Source organism: Gigantopelta aegis, chromosome 13 (assembly GCF_016097555.1).
Source record: "Gigantopelta aegis isolate Gae_Host chromosome 13, Gae_host_genome, whole genome shotgun sequence".
NCBI classification, from domain to species: Eukaryota; Metazoa; Mollusca; class Gastropoda; order Neomphalida; family Peltospiridae; genus Gigantopelta; species Gigantopelta aegis.
Window position 1 is genome coordinate 17,981,230 of NC_054711.1, and position 24,022 is coordinate 18,005,251.

At 40.1% G+C, this 24,022-nt stretch overlaps 1 protein-coding gene across 3 annotated transcripts in view; it reads left to right on the top strand.

Moving 5' to 3' along the window:
- The first annotated feature begins 890 nt into the window (after positions 1–890).
- Positions 891–24,022, top strand: part of LOC121387030 (mammalian ependymin-related protein 1-like) — a 35,308-nt gene continuing 12,176 nt past the window's right edge. For 2 of the 3 annotated variants that reach the window (XM_041518037.1, XM_041518038.1), the window contains exon 1: positions 891–1,070. In XM_041518037.1, coding sequence (XP_041373971.1) covers positions 975–1,070 — 96 coding nt within the window. In that variant the 5' untranslated portion in view covers positions 891–974. Of the gene's footprint in view, positions 1,071–23,313; positions 23,454–24,022 lie in introns of those variants that run through there. The other variant, XM_041518039.1, reaches the window with a different exon arrangement.

Genomic DNA, 24,022 nt, shown 5'->3' on the forward strand with positions numbered 1-24,022 from the left:
AACTTGGGAAACTGGCGGCGAGTATGGTTCAGCGACGAGTTTCCTTCTACAGCGACGTGATATACGACAACGTGTTTACAGACGCCGCAGTGAACAGTTTGCCAACAACTGCGTCGCCCAAGTTGACAGATTCGGTGGAGGGAGTGTCATGATGTGGGGAGCTATCTCACACACCGGCAGAAGTGAACTTGTGTTTGTACAAGGCAACCTGGCAGCTGTACGCTACTAGGATGAAATTCTTCGCCGTCACATGCCGTCACATTTTGGTTCGACAGAGAGAACTCTTTCAGCAGGACAATGCCAAGCCGCATACGACACGTGTAACAATGGATTTCCTACAGAATGAGAACATTAATGTGCTGTCATGGCCATCAAGATCGCCAGATCTCAACCCCATTGGACATCTATGGGACGAACTGGACAGACGTGTACACCAGCCTGACCCGGAGCCTCAGACGCTTCCGCATTTGTCACATGCACTGCAGGAAGAATGGGCTAGGATTCCACGTGCCCGGATTCAGAGACTCATTCAGTCTATGTCAAGGAGATGTCGCGGAGTGATTGCTGCTGCTGGTGGGTACACAAGGTACTGATTACAGTGCCCTCGTGCAACACTGTTTGGTGACGAAAACGCCTCCACTGCCGTCAGTCCATAGCACGAAGATTGTCACATACTCATGTCAAATTTGACTGTGATACAATCATAAATAACGAAATTATGCCACTTTGTATTAAAGAGATAATTCCATGAATATTTCGCCTATGCGTTTCTTTTTTGACACAGTATACACACACACACACACACACAATACATTGTACCCATCATATGATGAACTGGTCGGCTTAAATTACATTAGCTGACCAAGCTGAATAAATAAACCACCTGACACACCTCCCTATAGCTAATTTCAAAACAGACAGACAGTCGACTTTAAATATTGGAGTCCAAGTCACCGGTCAGGTAGGATCTCACAATGATGCAGTCCGTGCTTGGTTCGATTCTTGTCCTCGTCGTCGGGGTTACATTCGCTCAGTTTCCATCTCGATGTATGTCTCCGCAAGAAATGCAGGTATGTATTTGAAGATGGAATGGATGAGAGGATGGATGGATGGATGAATGAATGAATGAATGAATTGGTAGATAAATAGCATAAACGAAATATGAAAAATTAACAGAAGACTGAAAGAATTAATGGATGAATAAATAAACGAATGAATGAACTTTGAATGAACGGAAGATTAAACGAAGGGGTGAATGAATGAATGATTTGGTGGATGAATAAGATAAACGAAAGAGGAAAAAATGAACAGGTGATTGAACGAATGCATGGATGAATAAATAGATGGGTTGTCGCATAAAGTTAAGTTTGAAAAAAACGGAAGATTGAACGAATGGTGAATGAATGAATGAATGAATGGATGGATGGGTGGCTGAATGGATGGATGGATGGATGGGTGGGTGGATGGGTGGATGAATGGATGGATGGATGGATGGATGGGTGGGTGGGTGGGTGAGTGGATAAATTAATGAATTGGTGGATGAATATGATAAACAAAAGAGGAAAAATGAACAGACGATTGAACGAATGAATGGACGAATAAATGAATGAGTCGTTGCATAAAAATAGTTTGAATAAACAGAAGATTGAACGAATGGGTGGATGAATTAATGAATTGGTAGATGAATAGGATAACCGAAATATAAAAAAAATGAACAGAAGACTGAACGAATGAATGGATGAATAAATTAATGGGTTGTCGCATAAAGGAACGTTTGAATAAATGGAAGATTGAACAAATGAAGTTATGAATGAATGAATGAATGAATGAATGAATGGATGGATGGGTGGATAAATGAAGAAATGACTAGCATAATGAACACTGGCGTAGCCAGGATTTTATATTGGGGGTGGGAGAGGGCTGCCCATATTGGGTTGGGGGTTGGACAACAATACTCTATGATGTGTGTATTATTGTATGACGACAGGAAAATTTAAAGGTGCTGAGAGAAAAACAGCTGTGATTGGGGTATGGATTGGGGTGGTATCCCCCGTCGTCTGGCTACACCTATGATAGTGAATGAATGGGTGAATGGATGAATGGGTATGTTCAATCTGATTAAAATTAGCTCTACTGGGTCTACCAGTAGATGTAACAGCATTGCGTGTATTCCCATGTCCAGGTGATATTTCATCTATAAATAACAATTTAAATATCGACCAATTACACTTCGCCTCAAAAAGTACAGTAATAAACTCTGGATTATATAATAGTATACCATATGCAATTAGTTTCCGGCATACTTCGTAATTCACCCGAATCATTTCGTATACCCTCGGCATAATCCCGAATGTTTTCAAATTCTTTTCAAATCACTGGCATGATTTTGCAAGTAAGGTTTTAATTGGTCGAATGAAAGGTCAACTGGACATGAACTCCAACGGGTTGCTGTTAGATCCACATGTAATAGTGGAGCTAATTTTAATTAGATTGGGGTATGTTCGTCATGCACCTATTGCGGTGTTCATTAACATGTGCACTTAAGGTACTCAATTAATGGTCTTAAAGATAAGCAAATTGGCTAAAGTTTTATGTAACCCAAGTTACCTTTGGTGTCATATCATTGTTAAAGCTACAATCTCAAAAAACCCTCGAATACCCCCCTTTTACTGACTATTCATTCATTCATTCATTCATTTGTTCGTTCGTTCGTTCGTTGATTCGTTCTTTCGTTAATTCGTTATTTCACAATTCAGATATTCATTCATTCATTCATTCATTCATCCATCCATCCGCTCGGGGCGGGACGTCGCTCAGTAACATAGCGCTCGCTTGATGCACGGTCGGTTTGGGATCGATCCCCGTTGGTGGGCCCATTGGGCTATTTCTCGTTCTAGTCAGTGCACCATGACTGGTATATCAAAGGCCGTGGTATGTACTATCCTGTCTGTGGGATGGTGCATATAAAAGATCCCTTGCTGCTAATCCAAAAGAGTAGCCAATGAAGTGGCGATAGCGGGTTTCCTCTCTCAATATCTGTGTGGTCCTTTGTTGAGTGCGTCGTTAAAAAACCCAATTTCCTTCCTTCATTCGTAACAATATAACGCGCCCTTTTTGATAGTGTACACCCTCTTGAAACTATCCTACAGTCGTCCCTGCGATATCTATAACACCTACACAAGAGTGCCTGGCATCAGCCGTTACACATCATGTAGTTTGTATTGTATCTGTACATGCATTAGCTAGTTCGGGGAATCCCATTTTCGTTTTCCTTGAATTAGTGGTCTCCATAGACGGCATACCGACACGCGTATGAATACGAGGGTTTAAGTAATAGAACTACTTACCTTTAGCTGTTAACATATCGACGCATATATCTCCAAGTGACATCGACATCCTACATTTCTAATCTGTTAAACTGTGCACCTGTGTATCGCTGGATGTAATGTGAGCAACTTGTTTTGTTGTGACGTGTCGTTTATCGGATAACAGTATTCGCTGACCTGTGTTCTTTAGGCTTACAATCCATTGGTTTTTAACAGTTATATAGCATGCTCTGTATTTATAGTTTGTATGTGCTGTGGTTTTTTTTTTTTTAAACATTAACCTTCTGTACATGTATGTAGCGTACACTTAGGAAATCAGTATCGAACACGATGGCAAAGCGTGCAGGTTGGAATAGAAAGCAGAGACCCGATATGGCGGAAGATAACAAAGACATGCACAAACCGGCGCGGACGGAAAACCCGACTAGCGAGTACGAGGAAGATGATCAATTTAAGGGAGATAACTCTGGTGACAACGAAGCCCATCGCAGTTGCAACGTCAGTGCTAAATTCGTTTGTTTTATGTAAGTAAAGAATTATTAGTAGCATAATACCGGCCTCGGTGTTGTCTTGGTTAAGCCATCGGGCATAATGCTGGTTGGTATAGGGTTCGCACGGACATACGGTCATATTTTGACAAGACCATAGAGAGGAAACCCTCTACATTTTTTTCCATTAGTAACAAGGGATATTTTATATGCACCATCCCACAGACAGGATAGCACATGCCACGACCTTTGATATACCAGTCGTAGTGCACTGGCTGGAATGAAAAATAGACTAATGGGCCCACTGACGGGGATTGATCCCAAACCGACCACGCATGAAGCGAGCGCGTAACCACTGGGCTACGTCCCGCCCCGATATTGCTTTAATTTATATGAAGCTTTATCAAGACATAGCAGGAATAATTCCATATTTACAACACTGGGTGGTGATCAGGAGCGATTTGGTACGATCCATAACAATACATACATGTATGACTCATATGAAGTTTATTTTGTTTAACGACACCACTAGGGCACATTGATTTAGATTTATTAATCGTCGTAACCATTTTGTAAATTTTACATGTAGTCTTAGAGAGGAAAGCCGCTACATCTTTCCATTTGGCGCAAGATATATTTTATTAAAATAATTTTGTTTTGTTTAACAATACCACAAGAGCACGTTGATTCACTAATCATCGGCTATTGAATATCAAGCATTAGGTAATTCTGACATAGTCTTAGAGAGGAAACCCGCTACATTTTTTCCATTTGGCGAAAGAGATATTTTATTTTTTAAAAAAATATTGTTTAACGACACCACTAGAGCACATTGATTTACTAATCATTGGCTAGTGGATATCAATCATTTGGTAATTTTGACATAGTCTAAGAGAGGAAACCCACTACATTTTTCCATTAGGAACGAGGGATCTTTGATTAAAAAAACCCCAAATGTTTGTTTTGTTTAACGACACCACTAGAGCACACTGATTTGCTAATCATCGGCTATTGGATATCAATCATTTGGTAAGTTTGACATAGTCTTAGAAAGGAAACCCGCTACATTTTTCCAATTGGTGCAAGAGATATTTTATTAAAAAACATTTTGTTTTGTTCAACGACACCACTAGAGCACATTGATTTACTAATCATCGGCTATTGTATATCAATTATTTGGTAATTTTGACAGTCTTAGAGACAAAACCCGCTACATTTTACCGTTAAGAGCAAGGGATGTTTTACATGTATCATCCTGATCTATAGACAAGATTGCACATACCATGATTTTTTTAATATCAGTCGTCGTGCACTGGCTGGAATGAGAAATATCAGCTGTGGGACAGAGCATCAAACAAAAGCGTCAAGTGACGATGTGTTTATAGAGTAACCTTAACTTACTTCGTGGAGGTTGGCTCAAGGTGTGTTATTCACATTTCAAAACATACATTTAAAAATATGATTATTTTGGTTTTTGGCAGGAAACAGCAATTTCATATAAGGGTCTCCTTATCTATGTCCCGTCCGCTGGACTCACTTTATTGCGAACAGTTTTAAGATGTCCAAAGCTTGTAGAGACCAATTAAACAGGAGCTGGTTGCAGGAAGAAACACGAATGGATGGACGAACGAAGAAAGGAATAAATGAAAGAACAAGGAATGGATGGGTGAACATGCTTGAATGAACAGATGATCAAACATTTTACTACTCACGTTTATCACCAGTCATAGTACTTGTGGTATTAACTGTTCTATCAAAAGATGAGTTCACCTCCAACTTTGACCCAGCCTAACGCCATTTCCTTTAGTAGTATCTAAACGACGCTGACATTTTTTTGTTTTCATTGTGTTTGCAGGTTCGCTCTATCCCTGACGCTTCCACTTATATTCGTATACTCCAACTACACTGACATATTTTGTTTTCATTGTGTTTGCAGGTTCGCTCTATCCCTGACACTTCCACTTCCATTCGTATGCTTCAACTATGCTGAAATATTTTGTTTTCATTGTGTTTGCAGGTTCGCTCTATCCCTGACACTTCCACTTCCATCCGTATACTTCAACTACGCTGACATTCGGCGACTGAACGGAATGTTTGACGCTGTGACGGCCGCGTGTGGCGGAAACGACCACACAGTTATTCGAGTCTGTTTAGAAGGATTACTTTTGAAACAAGGTGAGGTTTTCCATATAGTTTTATTTATATCCGAACAAAACGACATAATACAAGACACATCAGACAATGTCACCGACCCCAGCCCTTCTTCCCAATCCATTGCTGCTAACCACAGGGGAATGGACTCTCATTTTTATAGGGGTGGGGGAAGGAAGGGAGTGGGCTGTCTGATTTTTGCCGGAATTAAACGAAACTGCCTGAATCTGAATAACAGCGTTTATTCATATTTACATGAAATGCGGAATTTAGCTCAGTCGGTAGAGTGCTCGCTTGAGGTGCTTGCGTCGCAGATCGAACCGCATCGGTGTATCCATTCAACTGACTGAATGTGTTCTCGTTCCAATCAATGCACCACAACTTGTCAAAAGCCGTGATATGTGCTTCTCTGTCTATGGGAAAGTAAATACATATAAAAGATTCCCTGCTGCTAACGGAAACTTGCTCTTCTTCTTGTTCTTCTTGATCTTTTTCTTGTGTTAGTCTGCTCTTTCGTCAGTCTGCTGGAATGTTGCTTAACACATATTTAAAAAAAAGGATTAATTTGCCATAAATCAGAATAATCAGAAGTTTACTGTAATTCATATTTCACTCCAACAACCTCCCCCCCAAAAAAAACACAACAAACAACAACCAACAACAGAAAAACAAAAACAAAAAACAAACAAAACAACAAAACCTCTCACCAAAATAACACCACCAACAACACACACACACACACACACACACGCACGCACGCACGCACGCACACACACACACACACGCACGCACGCACATACGCAGACATCAACAACATAACGAGAAGAAGCAAAAAAGAAGACAAAAACCAAAACCAACGAAACAAACCAAATTGTAATTTAAAAAAAAAATCTAATTTGTAAATAACTGTTTTCCATTGTTAATTTTTCTTCAGGTGCCCTTTGGATTGGTATGTTTAGCAACAAGAATTGTATTCCGATCAGATTCCATCGTTTCGACGCCAAGTCACATTTCGAAGAGTCGACAATGGATTTCTATGACGTCGTAGATGGCATCTACAGCCCCGGCGCATTCACCCCACCAGCAGAGTGCAACAGATAGATAACTCATCTACAACCCCGGCGCATTCACCCCACCAGCAGAGTGCAACAAATAGATAACTAATTCTAAACTCAATATCTTGAATCTAGAGATAATTATATGATGTCGGGTGTCTGTATATCTACAACCCTGCGGACTACCGGTTTTACTGATGTTGAATAAAAGTTCTATATAGTACTGCAGAGTTTTATTGTTTGAAACATATTTTATTGTATATAATACACAGAAGGATTGGGCACAAGTTATTCAACTTACGATGCCCTCAGAGTTTAATGTCTGTTGATCCAAGACCGACCGCACAGCGAGCGAGCGAACGCTGTACCACTGAGCTACGTCCCGCCCCCAAAACTATAGAAGTCACGTGGTTATGCAAGACTATAAGACTCCATCATATGCTGTCATGTGGGATAGAAAAAGTACACGCGAGATGGTGAAAATTTCGACCTGGGACGAGGCTTGCCGAGTCCCATGGTCGAAATTTTCACCACCGAGGGTGTACTTTTTCTATCCCACATGACCACACATGATGGAGTCTTTTTCTCTCATTCATTCGGTAAATAAACCATTATTTTACACGAACAGACAAAGATGGCTGAACAAGTAACTTCTTTATTTGACAATTTTATCATAAATAAACTACACTATCGTATTTGCCGTGTTTTTTTCATGTGTTAAATAATATTTCTTCGATGGTGAAAATTTCACCACCTCGGGTGTACTTTTTCTATCCCACATGATCACATATGATGGAGTCTTTTTCTCTCATTCATTCGGTAAATAAACCATTATTTTACACGAACATACAAAGATGGCTGAACAAGTAACTTCTTTATTTGACAATTTTATCATAAATAAACTACACTATAGTATTTGCCGTGTTTTTTTCATGTGTTAAATAAAATTTAAGACTACAAATTAACAAGATAGCTTTTAAAATGAAGGTTTTAATAACAAAATATTAATTTAAAACTGTTTAATGACCTCACGTCACCGCCTCACATTAATATGACGTCATATATTACCAACGACGTCATTTTAAACGCAAGCGCGTGATATCCCGTGTAAGATAGAAATTTCTTACATAGCTTTCTTTCATGGGATAGCTCTGTTCCATATACCTGAGGATGAGAGAAAGATTTATTCCGTATGGGCTGACGTCTTGCATGGCTAGGGATTGAGAACAAATGATCTTACATAGGCAGATAAGAATACACAGACAAAGGACGTTTAAATGGAACACTAGTCGGTATAGAAGAAAAGACCCAACGGGGGCACTGGGTGCAATCGAGCCCATGACGCCCACACTTGAGGCGAACGTTCTACCACCAAACTAAAACCCAAAACCTTCCGCCAGAAGTTTAGCGAATCATAGGGATGAATGAATAAATGAATATTTTAACGATACCCCAGCTAAAACAAACAAGCAAATAAGAAGAAAAGAAAAGAAGAAAAAAGAGAAAGACAAAAAGAAGGGAAAAAAGAAAAAAAAGGACCAAATGAAGAAAAGAAAAAGAGCAATTAAAAAACCACAGCCTCTTCCCCCACCCCACCCTCCCTCCCGAAAAAAAAGCGCCCCCAAAACAAACAAAACAAAACAACCAACAAGAAATAAAAAAAAAAAATAAAAAATTTAAAATAAAAATAAAAAATAAAAAGGAAAGTCCCCCACCCCCCCCCCCCCCAAAAAAAAAAGAGTTAAAAAAACGAAAATAACAAGAAAGACAACAACAAAAAAACAAACAAAACAACAACAAAACAAAACAAACAAATAAGCAAACAAAAAATCCCTACACCAATAGGCCAGTGAATGTCAAACACAGGTAAAAGATAAGGATATGGGAAAGTAATGTCATGGTATTGTCATGGTATTGAGGGAATACCGGTTTACCGAGGGTCCGGTTTTGAGAGGTTTCACTATATATATATATATATATATATATATATATATATATATATATATATATATATATATATATATATATATATAATTAAAAAAAGTAGGGGATATCCCATTAGAATGAGTCATCAATAGGAAAGTTTTAATGTTTTAATGCGATAAACATGATAAGGTGTCATCTGATGATGCATTACGATGTTCGGTAGATTGCAGGGGACCAGGGATTTCACGTGATGAAGGCAAAAACACATCTACTGTCAAACATCAAATTTACCATGAATGCGGTCAGTATTGTGTAAATGTCCCTCTGTTTGCGAGACAGGCACGAATTCGACGTGGCATATATAAATAATCAGGTTATTCCACTCATCCTGCAGAGCAACGCCAAGTTCATGGCGAGTGGTCGGCGGCTGTTGACGTTGACGTAAGCGTCTACCAAGTATGTCCCAGACATGCTCAATAGGGGAAAGGTCAGGACTGAGTGCTGGCCATAGTAAAGTGGTGATGTTTTGTGCCTGGAGGTAGTTGGTAACAATTCTGGCTCTGTGTGCCCTGGCGTTGTCATCTTGAAAGCTAAAACGACGGCCATGGCGACGTGCAAATGGCACAACGTGTGCTGCCAAGATGTTGTCACGGCAGTGCAGACCAGTGAGACGTCCACTGACAATGCGCAAAGCTGTTCGTCCCGTAACTGTGATGCCATCCTAAACCATAACGGACCCACCTCCAAAACGGCCGTGGTGTCTAACGTTTACATCATGGAATCGTTCATTACGTCGACGCCACACTCTGTTGCGTCTGTCATGGAAGTCCAACGTGAACTTGGATTCATAAAAAAACCCATAACATTACTCCATCGCCGATTGTCCCAGCGCTGGTGCTCCTGACTCCAGCAACGTCTTTCAGTAATGTGACGGTCGGTCAAACGTGGAATGACACGAGGGCTCCGTGCATGTAAATGCCACCTGTGTAGCCGATTTCTAATCGTCTGACCACTCACTCTCACACCTGTAGCTGTGTGAAGCTGGTTTCTGATCTGAGTGGCACTTTGGGCACGGTTTCTTAAGGCTGACGTACGGATGAAACGATCCTGTTGAGCTGTTATCGACCTTGGTCGACCTCAGCGACATCTCTCGTCCTCATTATTTGGCTGACGGTATCGTGCCCATAATCTCCTTATCACCGATTGTGACACGTTCAACGTTCGTGTCACAGCGGCCTGTCTCGTGCCAATATGTGACATGTCAACGGCACGTGAACGCTCGTCATGTGACAGTCGACGCATGTCAGAAATGTGTAATTTCAATAAAAAACAGTACAATCTAAAGTTTGAGTCCAAAAGAGTATCGATGCAATGGCTAGGAATTACGTGTTCACTTTAATGCATATCTCGCAGTGAACCCCTATGACTTTCATATGGACCACGTGCAAAACGCCTGCACTTGAGTGTTGTGTTTTTGCGTTTTTTTTATGACAGGTATTGAATAGTCTAACATGGTTCATACTTCAGCTTATGCAATCGCATTCTCCAGAATTATAAACGCGAAATGGAATATCCCCTACTTTTTTTTGATAGTATAGATACTTAGGCAAAAGTAAAGAATCAACTGACTAAAACTCACATTGGACCCGAAACATTATATGTGTGGTGCATTACTTAAATTGGGTTAGAAATAAATAAAAATGTAACAATCTGTTCAAAAGTCATGTTGGTTAATTGATTTGGTTTTTATTTTTTGTTGTGCAAATGAATACCACATGATACATGCCCACTAAAGAAATAATTTGTAACTACAAGATAAAACATGTACAGTGAATGTAAACTTAAAACATTCATAAAGTTATGTGTGGTGCTTGACTTTTGCCATAGTGTATACATTTTAGTGAATTGATGGAAAAAAGTAAAGTCTGTTTTATTTAACGACGCCACTAGAGCACATTGATTTTTTTTTATCTTATCATCGGCTATTGGACGTCAAACATATGGTCATTCTGACACTGTTTTGTTTTTAGAGGAAACCCGCTGTCGCCACATAGACTACTCTTTTACGACATGCAGCAAGGGATCGTTTATTAGCGCTTCATACAGGCAGGATAGCACAAACCATGGCCTTTGTTGAACCAGTTATGGAACACTGGTCAGTGCAAGTGGTTTACACCTACCCATTAAGCCTTGCGGAGCACTCACTCAGGGTTTGGAGTCGGTATCTGGATTAAAAATCCCATGCCACGACTGGGATCCGAACCCAGTACCTACCAGCCTGTAGACTGATGGCCTAACCACGACGCCACCGAGGCCGGTCTGAATGGATGGATGAATGATGGACGTATATAGGGATGGACGAATGGATGAGTGGATGGATAGTTTAAAGTGTGAATCGATGTATATGTGGACTGATGAACAAATTACTTCTTGGGTGGGTGGCTTTAAGGAAGGATGGATAGATGACTGATGGGGAGCATTTATTCATGGATGGATGGATGAATATATGGCTGGCTGGCTGGCTGGCTGGCTTGATAGATAGATTGTTGGAAGGGATGGTTGTTAGATGGATGTATGTATGGGTGGACGAATAATTGGATAGATGGATGGATAGATGGGTGGGTGGACTAATGTATGAATGGATAAGATGCAAATAAAACATACTGGTGCGTTGTCACACTAAGTCTTAGTTTAATGTAGTGCCGTGGTATAGGCTATTTCTTCCGAAAAGTAAGTAACTAGGGGTCCCTAAATGTACTTTCTCACAGACAGACCTTTGATATACCAGTCGTGGAGTGTCGGCGGCGGGTTATCTCTTTAATAATCTCTGTAATCCTTAACCATATTTCCGACGCCATATATATATATATATATATATATATATATATATATATATATATATATATAATGTATATATATATGTCTATATATGTCTATATATATATATATATATATATATATATATGTGTGTGTGTGTTTGTTAATGTTCCTGGAATGGGACAGCATGCCCAAATGCACTCTAAAACAAATTTAACGCACGTTGTGGCACATTGTGCGACAATTGCAGGAAATCGGCGTGAAATGGTCAGATTTTGGCGAATGCACGTGAAACTCGGGAAAACGATTGGGGTAGTGATGGGTATTTAAAGCTTCAATGCTCACAATGATGCCTCGTTTCCATTTCGACGTAGACGGGTTACAAGATGCCAATACTAAGCCTGCCGAATCGAAACATTGTAATAGGCCGCCTCCAGTTAGACGAATCGCAGTCAGCAGTCGCACGCCACACGAACGTCCATTAGAGGACCATTTCACGTGTCTGGGACAGGTACCAGCAGTTTCAATCAGCTGAAGACCGGCCCAGAAGTGGAAGACCTCGTATAACAACTGCAGCACAAGATCGCTACATCCGGGTTCTGCACTTGCGTCACCGAACTGCCACAGCAACGAACAATGCTGGACACATACCTGGTTTGAGAAGAGTGTCTGCACAAACCATTCGGAACCAACTTCGATAAGCTGGTTTACGGGCTAGGAGACCGTATGTTGGCCCCGTCCTGCGACGTCAACATCGACATTTACGTGTTTGCTGGTGCACGAATGTACAGGGGTGGAAATTGGGAAACTGGCAGCGAGTATGGTTCAGCGACGAGTCACGTTTCCTTCTACAGCGACGTGATGGACGACAACGTGTTTACAGACGCCGCAATGAACGTTTTTGCCAACAACTGCATCGCCCAAGTTGACAGATTCGGTGGAGGGAATGTCATGATGTGGGGAGCCATCTCATACACAGGCAGAAGTGAGCTTGTGTTCGTACAAGGCAACCTGACAGCTGTACGCTACCGGGAATGAAATTCTTCGCCGTTACATGCTTCCCATTTTGGATCGACAGAGAGAACTTTTTCAGAAGGACAATGCCAGGCCGCATACGGCACGTGTAACAATTGATTTCTTACAGAATGAGAACATTAATGTGCTGCCATGGCCATCAAGTTCGCCAGATCTCAACCCCATTGAACACCTATGGGACGAACTGGACAGACGTGTACGCCAGCATGACCCGGAGCCTCAGACGCGTCTGCAACTGTCACATGCACTGCAGGAAGAATGGGCTAGGATTCCACGTGCCCGGATTCATTCATTCATTCATTCATTCAGTCTATAGAAGGAGATTTCACGCAGTGATTGCTGCTGCTGGTGGCCACACAAGGTACTGATTTCAGTGCCCTCGTGCGACGCTGTTTGGTGACGAAAACGCCTCCACTGCCGTCAGTCCATAGCAAGAACATTGTCACATACTCATGTCAAATTTGACTGTGATACGATCATAAATAACGAAATTATACCACTTTGTATTAAAGAGATAATTCCATGAATATTTCGCCTATGGGTTTCTTTTTTGACAGAGTATATATATATACAGTTGAATTTACAATATATACATGTGTATGTGTATATGAAGGGTCCACCAGAATAACCTGTGTCCGTGACGTCACAGTTGAATTTACAATATATACACGGGTATGTGTATATGAAGGGTCCACCAGAATAACGTTTGTCCGTGACGTCACAGTTGAATTTACAATATATACACGTCCGTGACGTCACAGTTGAATTTACAATATATACACGTGTATATGTATATGAAGGGTCCACCAGAATAACCTGTGTCCGTGACGTCACAGTTGAATTTACAATATATACACGTGTATGTGTATATGAAGGGTCCACCAGAATAACTTGTGTCCGTGATGTCACAGTTTTTTACAATAAGGTGATATGTATTGAATTGAATAACGTGTGTCCGTGACGTCACAGTTGACTACAATTATATTATATGTATATGAAGGGTCCACCAAATAACCTGTGTCCGTGACGTCACAGTTGATTTACCAACTAATACACGTCATGACCACCATCAGTGATGGCACATTTTTAATAAGGTGATATGTTTGAATTGAACTCTGCAATCGTGGACTATTTATTTATGCCCAAGAAAGCAGGATTTACCAACTAATTCATACAATCAAATTGAAGAAACACACAAATTCATACAAATAAAACTGAAGTGAAAACACACACACACACACACACACAAACACACATACAAATCAGGTTGGCTTTTTTACTCCAGAAAATAGCATTCACATCTGAGAGTTTAATAATAATATGTATAGTGTTTCATTAGTTTATAAAGAAGTAGTGACCCCCTCCCTAGGATTTTGATCAGGGTACAGCCTTGCAAATTCACATACGCACACGCACGCACAGACACACAAATAAATTCACACACATACACCCCCACAAACTCACATACACACACACGCACACACACACACATCATACACGCATACACATGAACACACTATACATCACACACACACACACACATCACACACACAAACACACTATATTTCACACATACAAATATGTTTCTCTTAAGTCGGCTGTACTTCAATTTTTGACAATACACCCAACTGACTGTCCCTGATTTTATTAATTAAAAATGTTAATTATGTATGAGAGAAGACGAGAGAGAGAGAGAGAGAGAGAGAGAGAGAGAGAGAGAGAGAGAGAGAGAGAGAGAGAGAGAGAGAGAGAGAGAGAGAGAGAGAGAGAGAGAGAGAGAGGTGGGGGTCGGGTATCACAGACTGAAATGTATTCTGTTTATTTTTCTGCTTAGTCACAAGTATTTAATATTTATACTGGTCACACGTAATCAGATTGATATTTACTTCACCTACAATCATAAATCTCATCTTTAAATACCCGGCTAAAATGCTCGACAGCTTTAACCACTTGACAACAGACACCGTTTCTTGTTTGTTTTTGTGCTTAGTCACCTGTATACAAGTATAATAATAATCACATCTCGAGCTACCTTGTCATGTGACTGGAAATACCTTTAAAAGAATAAAAATAGAAAAAAAAATCAATTTGCCCTAACCCCCAAAATATATATATTTTTTAATCAGGGTAGGTAACTCCGTTTTGCAAAAAAAAAAAAAGAAAAAAAAAAAGAAGTTTGGCACATTAAATTTTTTAAGAATGTATTCATTATTTTCAAATAAAATACTTTCAATACGATTAATATAATCAGTATAATCGACTAATTGGTCATTATAATACCCATCCACCCCCAAAAAGGGTTCAACATAAGAGAACGGCCAATTTTGTCGCATAAGCATATATCATACAACATGTGGAATGCAATAAAAATCATTTGTGCATTACAAATGAACATTACCATCATCGTCATGTGCTACATGTAGTAATCAGTAACTCCTCATTCGTTACCCACATTATCACAGCATTCAGTTGTACAGAGTAAAGAGCATCAGTCGGCCATGGAAAAAGTGATATACAGGTCAATGTCAATATGTAAGAGGACAAAATGTGTACCATTAATGTTGTATCTCTGTCAAAATGTCAGCTTGTGTCTTATATGAGAGATAGAGAGAAGAGAGAAGTGAGACAGAGAGACAGTGAGACGGGGAGGGGGGAGGAAAAGAAGGACAGAGCAAGAGAGATAACAGATGTATGTGTTAGGTTTTGGCAAATTGAGTTTCTTCATAATTACAAAATTTTGAATAATTAGACAATGCTTCATTGTTGGTTGTATGTTAGCTAGCCTGTCTTTGATTTAAAAAAAATAAGTTAGTGGCATTAAAAAACAAAATTACATCACCCATGCTGTGTTATTGAGACAATTATATACACATTTAGTGCTGTCATTGTCAAAGGTGTGCAAACAGTGCTTTAATTGGTGAAACGAAAAGTCGTACAATAGTTAGGATTTTTGGGAGGGTTTTTTTACACATTAAGTATAATGTGAAAGTTGACATTTTTACCTGGGTACAACTTTAATAGATTACAGCCAGTGCTCCACAACTGGTATAACAAAGGATGTGGTGTGTACTATCCTGTCTGTGGGATGGTGCATATAAAAGATCCCTTGATGCTAATCGAAAAGAGTAGCCTATGAAGTGGCGATAGCGGGTTTCCTCTCTGAATATCTATATGGTTCTTAAACATATGTCTGACGCCATATAACCGTACATAAAATATATTGAGTGCGTCGTTAAATAAAACATTTCCTTCCTTCCACTTTAATAGTTGATATTTTGACTTGATATTTTTTCCAGTGACATTTTATCCTACATCCGTTAATAATAACAAATCATTGAAAATGTAAACAAATATTCCCCATCTTGGATTGTAGTAAACACACTAACAGGATGAGGTTGATAACGGGCTATCACAGTTATACAATACATCAACACATCTAAATGTTGTCATGTACTGCAAGAGTAATAAATTAAATATAATTACCTCAAAAAAATAAATACTTGCAATAACGACAACAACACTATTTTTCAATAATGAAATGCGGCATCATTACTTTTTCACTTTACCACTGAATAAAACGTAAAGTGGCAAGTAACGTGAGTTCTATATTTGTTATAAAGTTTTATTAATGTATTTTATACCTGTTACAAGTACTGGTATTCGTCCAATATTAAACCATAAATGTTTTATAGACGGAAATGGTGTAACGGAGGTGGGTGGCGCTACCAGTCTTCCGGTGCGGTCTCTACTGTAACTTGTAAATGTTTCTATTTCACGTGTGAATATATTTTAAAATATTATTATTTTGTAATTAACGTTTATAATTTATATCGAAGCGTTTGTAATGAGAAATGACGCGATATTTTATACGTTAGGATTGTTAAAAAGGAACTTTCACCTGCATTTTCGTTACTAACAAAACCCCACAAAAACAAAACAAATGACTACGTTAGGATTGTTAAATAGGAACTTTAACCTACATTTTAGTTACTAACAAAACCCCCCAACCCCCCCCCCAAAAAACCCCAACCCAACAAACAAACAAACAAAAAAACCCAACAACCCCCCCCCCCCCCCCCCCACAAAAAAAACACAAAAAACAACCACACAACAAAAAACAAACAAAAACAAATGAATGATGTTTTATACGTTAGGATTGTTAAATTAATTGAAACCAACACAACTGAATAATAATAATAATAATAATAATAGTAATAATAATAATAATAATAGTAATAGAATAAAAAATAAAAAATAAAAATAATAATAAATACAAAATAGACACCCACCCACCTCCACCCCGACCCCTCCCCCAACTAAACTCTCCTCTTTGATGAATGTTGTGTACCGAAACAAAGTTCCACATGTTTCCGTGTGTTTTTCGTGTGCTCACACGTGTGTGTATTTTGTGTATGTATGTGTGTTGTGCATTTTAATGCATGTGTCTATGTTTGTGTATATTTATAGACACCTACCCACCTCCATCCCAACCTCTCCCCCAGCTAAACTCTCCTCTCTGATAAATGTTGTGTACCGAAATAAAGTTCCACGTGTTTGCGTGTATGTCTGTGTTTTGTGTGTGCGCGCACGTGTGTGTATTTTTTATGTATGTATGTATGTGTGTTGTGCATTTTAATGCACGTGTCTATGTGTTTGTGTATATTTGTGTATGTATGTGTGTATTTTTGTGGATGTATGTGTGTGTGCATTTTTGTGTTTGTATGTATGTCTGTGTGTATTTGTGTGTGTGTGTACGTTTGTCTATGTATATTTGTATTATTGTGTATGTATGTGGTAGGGTATCTGTGTGTGTCTGTTAGTGTGTTTGTTTGTGTCTGTCAGAGTGTTTGTGTGTGTCTGTCAGTGTGTTTTTGTGTGTCTGTTAGTGTGTTTGTGTGTGTGTGTGTGCGTCTGTGAGTGTATTTGCATGTGTCTGTGAGTGTGTTTGTGTCGTACGTGTAAGTGTTTGCGTGTGTCTGCGAGTGTTTTTGTCGTATGTGTGAGTGTTGCATGTGTATCTGTGTGTTTGCGTGTCAGTGAATGTGTTTGTGTCGTATGTGTGTATTTGCATGTGTATCTGAGTGTGTTTGTGTGTCTGTGAATGTGTTTGTGTCGTATGTGTGTATTTGCATGTGTATCTGAGTGCGTTTGCGTGTCTGTGAGTGTGTTTATTTCGTATGTGTTGGTGTTTGCATGTGTGTATGTTCATGTGTTTGTGTTTTATGAGTATATATTTGTACGTTTGTGTATGTGTGTATCAAGTATGTATATGTATGAATGTGTGAGTGTTTGCGTCTGTGAGTGTGTTTGTGTGCGCGTAGGCCTATGTGTGTCCATGTGTTTGTGTTTTTATGAGCATGCATTTGTAAGTTTGTGTATGTGCGTGTTTGTGTGTCTTTGTGTATCTGTCTACAGACGCGCGTGCGTGCTAGCGTGAATGTGTGTGTTTTCGGAAGCAAGGGGATAGAGAGCCCGAAAATGTGCCCCGAATCCGCGCCTGTATCACAAACACATGTAACATTGTGATTGTTTTAAGCATTATTGGTTTAGAGTCACTTCATACAAATGTTTAGTAGTTTAATAATTATTGTCACAAGTAAAGCAAACAATAAAATTTTAATGCGTAAAACAAAATAAAATGGTATACCTATCTATACCCCCCCCCCCCCCCCCCCCACCTCTCCCATACGAAATCCTATTTACAGCAACTCGACCCGTATCCCCCTTTCAATGGTTAAGGTAGTTTCAGGGATAGGGTTAGGGTTAGTCTTTAGAGCCTTTGATATAGAAAGGTACGTGTCGAACTCTTTCCTATTAACCAAACTATGACCCATAAATATCAGTACTATAACCCCTACCTCAAAGTATTAACTGCAGAAAATGGCACCTTTCACGGCAAATTTTCGGTATAACCAGATGTTTTTTTTACAACACTCCTAGTTTCGCACACAATTTAAGTTCGTTTGTTTTACAGGTACCCCATACATGTTCCAAGCACAAGGCTACTTGACACAGTGGTACTAGATGAAATAAAATTGCATACATTTTTTTTGCCCAGATGAAACTATATTTTTTTACAACCAACACACTCACATTTATCAACAATCACAGGACTTGTGGTGTTCACTTCTCTATAAAAAGTTTGGTGCACCTCGCACTTTGACCCAGCCGGAAGTTATTTGGTTTAGTACTACCTAAAGCACCATGTTCACAGTGCATGGGGCAATGTCAGTATGTTTGTGAAGAGATGTTCCACAATGAAGATGGAAAGTATAAAGGCATGTAATATAAATTATGATAAGTAACCTGTATTTAGCAACCACAATTATAGGTTTTACATAACTTGAAAGCACTGTAGTAGCTATCAAATTGGATTGATGGGTATGTGGGGTGGGCATCCATTTCCCTTTAAAAAACAAACTTATACAGGCAAACAAATTACTGATTGGGGATGGAACATTGCACACATACTTACCAACCCCCTGCGGCAAATGATAATCTTCTTAAGATAATTTTTAAGGTCTAAAAATTGAGTTTCACATTAACACTGATAATGTTTAAAATAATATATTATAACATTAAATAATTACTCGGGATGTAAAAGCAATATCAGTATACTGCATGAATAAAATAAAAAAAAACCTGCTGAATGTTGTCCATTGTGATTCAGTTTGTTAACATCTTCTTTCAGTTACACGAAGAGAGTGAGGCACACAAGACTGCTGTCCTAAAGAAAATGGGAGAATAAGCTACCCCAAGGACAACATAATATTTATAATTTAATTACAACAGTTTGTAATAAAACTAAAACAAGTCCACGATTTCAATCTGTTTCGACCCTTTCTATCAGTTTCTACCGACTCTGTCTTCTGAGCTGTCCACACCATCGCCTACCTGTCTCAGCTTCCTCCACGGTTGCAGTCTCTGTGTATTTCTCTGCACCCACCTGGCATCCTCTTCCTTTGCCGCTAATAAAGCTGGTCTGACCCACGGCACTAACTAACGACCGTCGGTAGTAGGGATGCATAGTAGGTGGTTACAAGTGCCTCTTAACAATGCCAGAAGTAACTACTGAACACTCCCCGAAGTGGTCAGACTAAGCCCACAGCTAAAATTTGACGGGGAATGGCAGGTGTATGGCACAGATAGCCACAAGAGACAAACACCTGTCGCGGTTGGAGAGACAAGGACTTGGATGTGGAGGTGGACAGCGAAAGAAGTTGAAAGATAGGAGGAGTTGCCAGATCAGAAAGAAAAGAGATGGAATTCAAAGGAGTGAAAGGAAAGGGGGCAGTGGGATAAACAATAATAATAACAGACCCCCCCCCCCCCCCCCCCTCCAAACCCCCAAAACAACAACAACTAAAACAAGTTCTGTTTCCTTCTTTTATGTTGTTATTATTGTTTGTATGATATGATAACATGTTTTTAAACTGCAATTTAAGTAAGTTCTCTTTTTAACGAAATTCGGTCGCGGGCCATTCGAAAGTTGTACGGACGAGTCAAAGTGTTGCTGTGAGTGGCTCGATTGGCCAGTCAAAACAAATTCCAAGTGCATACCCTGATTATGTATGTATGTATTCATGTATGAATATCTATATATTATATGTATGTCGAGGTTGACTGTTACATACATAGATATTAACACACTGGCGCAGGGGATAATTACATCTTTTCTGGCCTCACAAATTGTCCCTTGCCGTTGCTGGGACTCGAACCTATGGCATCGAATCGCCCGCAACTTTGCAGACTTGGCACGATACCTTTTGAGCTATTGAGGCATCCATAAAAAGGATGCTCTTTAACTCAACTATATGCATGGGGTCCACAAGTTACGCGGTCGATCCCGCTTACGTACATGAAACAGTGGGCAGACCTGGCACTGGCTAGTATGTATTCATGTATGACTATCTATATATTATATGTATGTGGAGGTTGACTGTTACATACATAGATATTAACGCACTGGCGCAGGGGATAATTAAATCCCTTCTTGCCTAACAAATTGTCCCATGCCGTGTTGCAATACTATTGTGGATTCTTAAATCGCTTGATAATAGTAATATAAATAACTATTTTGCAAAATTTTGGGCTGCATGTTCAAGACAGTGGGTTAGTAGTTAATGAAAGAGAAGTCGATGTAGTTAGGCTTGGGGAAAGATATACGTTTTTTTTTGTTTCATTAGAGAACTATAGCCTCGTCATTACCTTTACCAGCCTAAAATGAAGTGCGGACCCAGGAGTTTGTGAAGTGATGGGGGTGGGGCGCCGAACACGGCCAGAGGTGTTGAACAGGATTTTAATTTTATAATGTTTTTGACCGACGAAAAAAAAGAAAGAAACAAGTTCGATCCGCGCCTATTAACCACCACACCGGGTATACCACCGAGACCGGTGTCAGATATAATTTGCACTCTCCTGGATTTGCACTCCCCAGTCAACATTATATGTAGCATAAGCACCCCCCCCCACCCCCCACCCCTGTGCATATTATACATGTAATATACACTGAATGCAAATAATTCAAGGGGAGTGCGTATTATACATATAATAATAACTGGAGGAGTGCAAATTGTACGTATAATAATGACTGCGGAGTGCTTATTCCTGGAGAGTGCAAATTAAATGCTACACCTGTATTTCCTTTCCTAAACTCCGACTCACACACTCATTGTAGCCTATCTCGTGGTATATATATATATATATATATATATATATATATATATATATATATATATATACTCTTCAAAAAAAGAAACGCAAAAGGGTACAAATGGGTTATAACTCCGATTTTATGTTTCCTACCGGTTCATGCTTTGTGAATATAAGGTCATTGCATGTCCCAAACACATTCCCACGGTTACATTCGATAAAACGCAGCTACTGTACAATAAAGTTCCAAAATGTGAATATTCGCAAAAACGCAGCCACGTGCAAACCATGTCACCACTGCACGTGCGTTGTCTGCACGTGCAACATGAACACCGACAGTATAAAAGTGCAGGGTGTTCGCTTGCCTGGCCTCTGTATCTGGCCGACAGTTGACAATCTAGGACATGCCACGTCTCAGTGAACCGCAGAGAAACAATGCCATCGGCCGACTAGACGCAGGCGAATCCAGAACGGCCGTTGCCAGGGCATTCCATGTGTCCCCAAGCACCATCTCCAGACTGTGGGACCGTTACCAGCAACATGGATCAACACGTGACCTCCCTAGATCCGGTCGACCACGGGTCACTACCCCCGGGCAGGACCGCTACATCCGGGTACGCCACCTTCGGGAACGATTGACTACTGCCACCTCCACAGCCGCAGCAATACCAGGTTTGCGCAGGATATCCGACCAGACCGTACGGAACCGCCTACGTGAGGTAGGAATTCGTGCCAGACGTCCAGTTCGAGGTGTCATCTTAACACCACAACACCGTCGACTCCGACTGCAGTGGTGCCAGATTCATCGACAATGGCCTCAACTGCGATGGTGACAGGTGTGGTTCAGTGACGAGTCCCGATTTCTGCTCCGACGTCATGATGGAAGATGTCGCGTGTATAGGCGTCGTGGTGAACGTTATGCGGCAAACTGCGTGCAGGAAGTGAACAGATTCGGCGGGGGTAGTGTCATGGTGTGGGCAGCCATCTTACACACTGGCAGAACTGACCTGGTCCACGTGCAGGGCAACCTGAATGCACGGGGCTACATTGACCAGATCCTCCGGCAACACATCGTTCCAGTTATGGCCAACGCCAACGCAGTGTTCCAACATGACAACGCCAGGCCTCACACAGCACGTCTCACAACGGCTTTCCTACAGAACAACAACATTAATGTCCTTCCTTGGCCATCGATATCACCGGATTTGAACCCAATTGAGCATCTATGGGACGAGTTGGACCGACGCCTCCAACAGCGACATCCACAGCCCCAGACCCTGCCCGAGCTGGCAGCAGCCTTGCAGGCCGAGTGGGCCACCATCCCCCGGGACGTCATCCGTACTCTGGTTGCTTCAATGGGCAGGCGGTGCCAGGCAGTTGTCAACACACGCGGAGGCCACACCCGGTATTGACTCCAGATGACCTTGACCTTGGTGGTGTGTCCTATCACTTACTCACAATGGACTAGAGTGAATTGTGAACAATCCTGCAACATTTGGTAATTATCGGACTCACCATTCAATAATTAAATCAATTCTCCAAATGTTACGACAATGTGGTTTTGCGTTTCTTCTTTTGAAGAGTATATATATATATATATATACAATGGCGTAGCCAGCATGATGCAGTCGAGGTGCTTGCCTCGTCTGGAATTTCCCCAGATTTATTTTATTTTCCCCATGACACTGATATTTATTTTACACACATATATATATACACACACACACACACACACATACTGATACACATACAACATTGTACCTGTCATATGTTAAATTTGTCGGCTTAAATTGCATTAGTTGACCAAGCTGAATAAATAAACCACCTCTCTAGAGCTAATTTCAAAACAGACAGAAAGTCGACTTTAAATATTGGAGTCCAAGTCACCTGTCAGGTAGGATATCACAATGATACAGTCCGTGTTTGGTTCGATTCTTGTCGTCGTCGTCGAGGTTGCATTCGCTCAGATTCCATCACGATGTATGTCTCCGCAAGAAATGCAGGTATATATCTGAAGATGGAATGGATGAGTGGATGGATGGATGGACGAAAGAACGAATGAAATAATTGGTGGATAAATAAAATAATCAAAAGAAGAAAAATTAACAGAAGATTGAATGAATGAATGGATGAATAAATGAATGAATGAACTTTAATAAACGGAAGATTGAATGAATGGATGGATGGATGAATGAATGATTTGGTGGATGAATAAGACAAACGAAAGAGGCGAAATGAACAGAAGATTGAACGAATGAATGGATGAATAAGATGAATTGTCGCATAAAGGAAAGTTTGAAAAAATGGAAGATTGAACGAATGGGTGAATAAATGAATTAATGAATGAATGAATGGATGGATGGATGAATGAATGATTTGGTGGATGAATAAGATAAACGAAAGAGGCGAAATGAACAGAAGATTGAACGAATGAATGGATGAATACATAGATGAATTGTCGCATAAAGGAAAGTTTGAAAAATGGAAGATTGAACGAATGGGTGAACGAATGAATGAATGAATGGATGAATGAATGAATGGATGGATGGATGGATTGTGGGTTATGGATAAA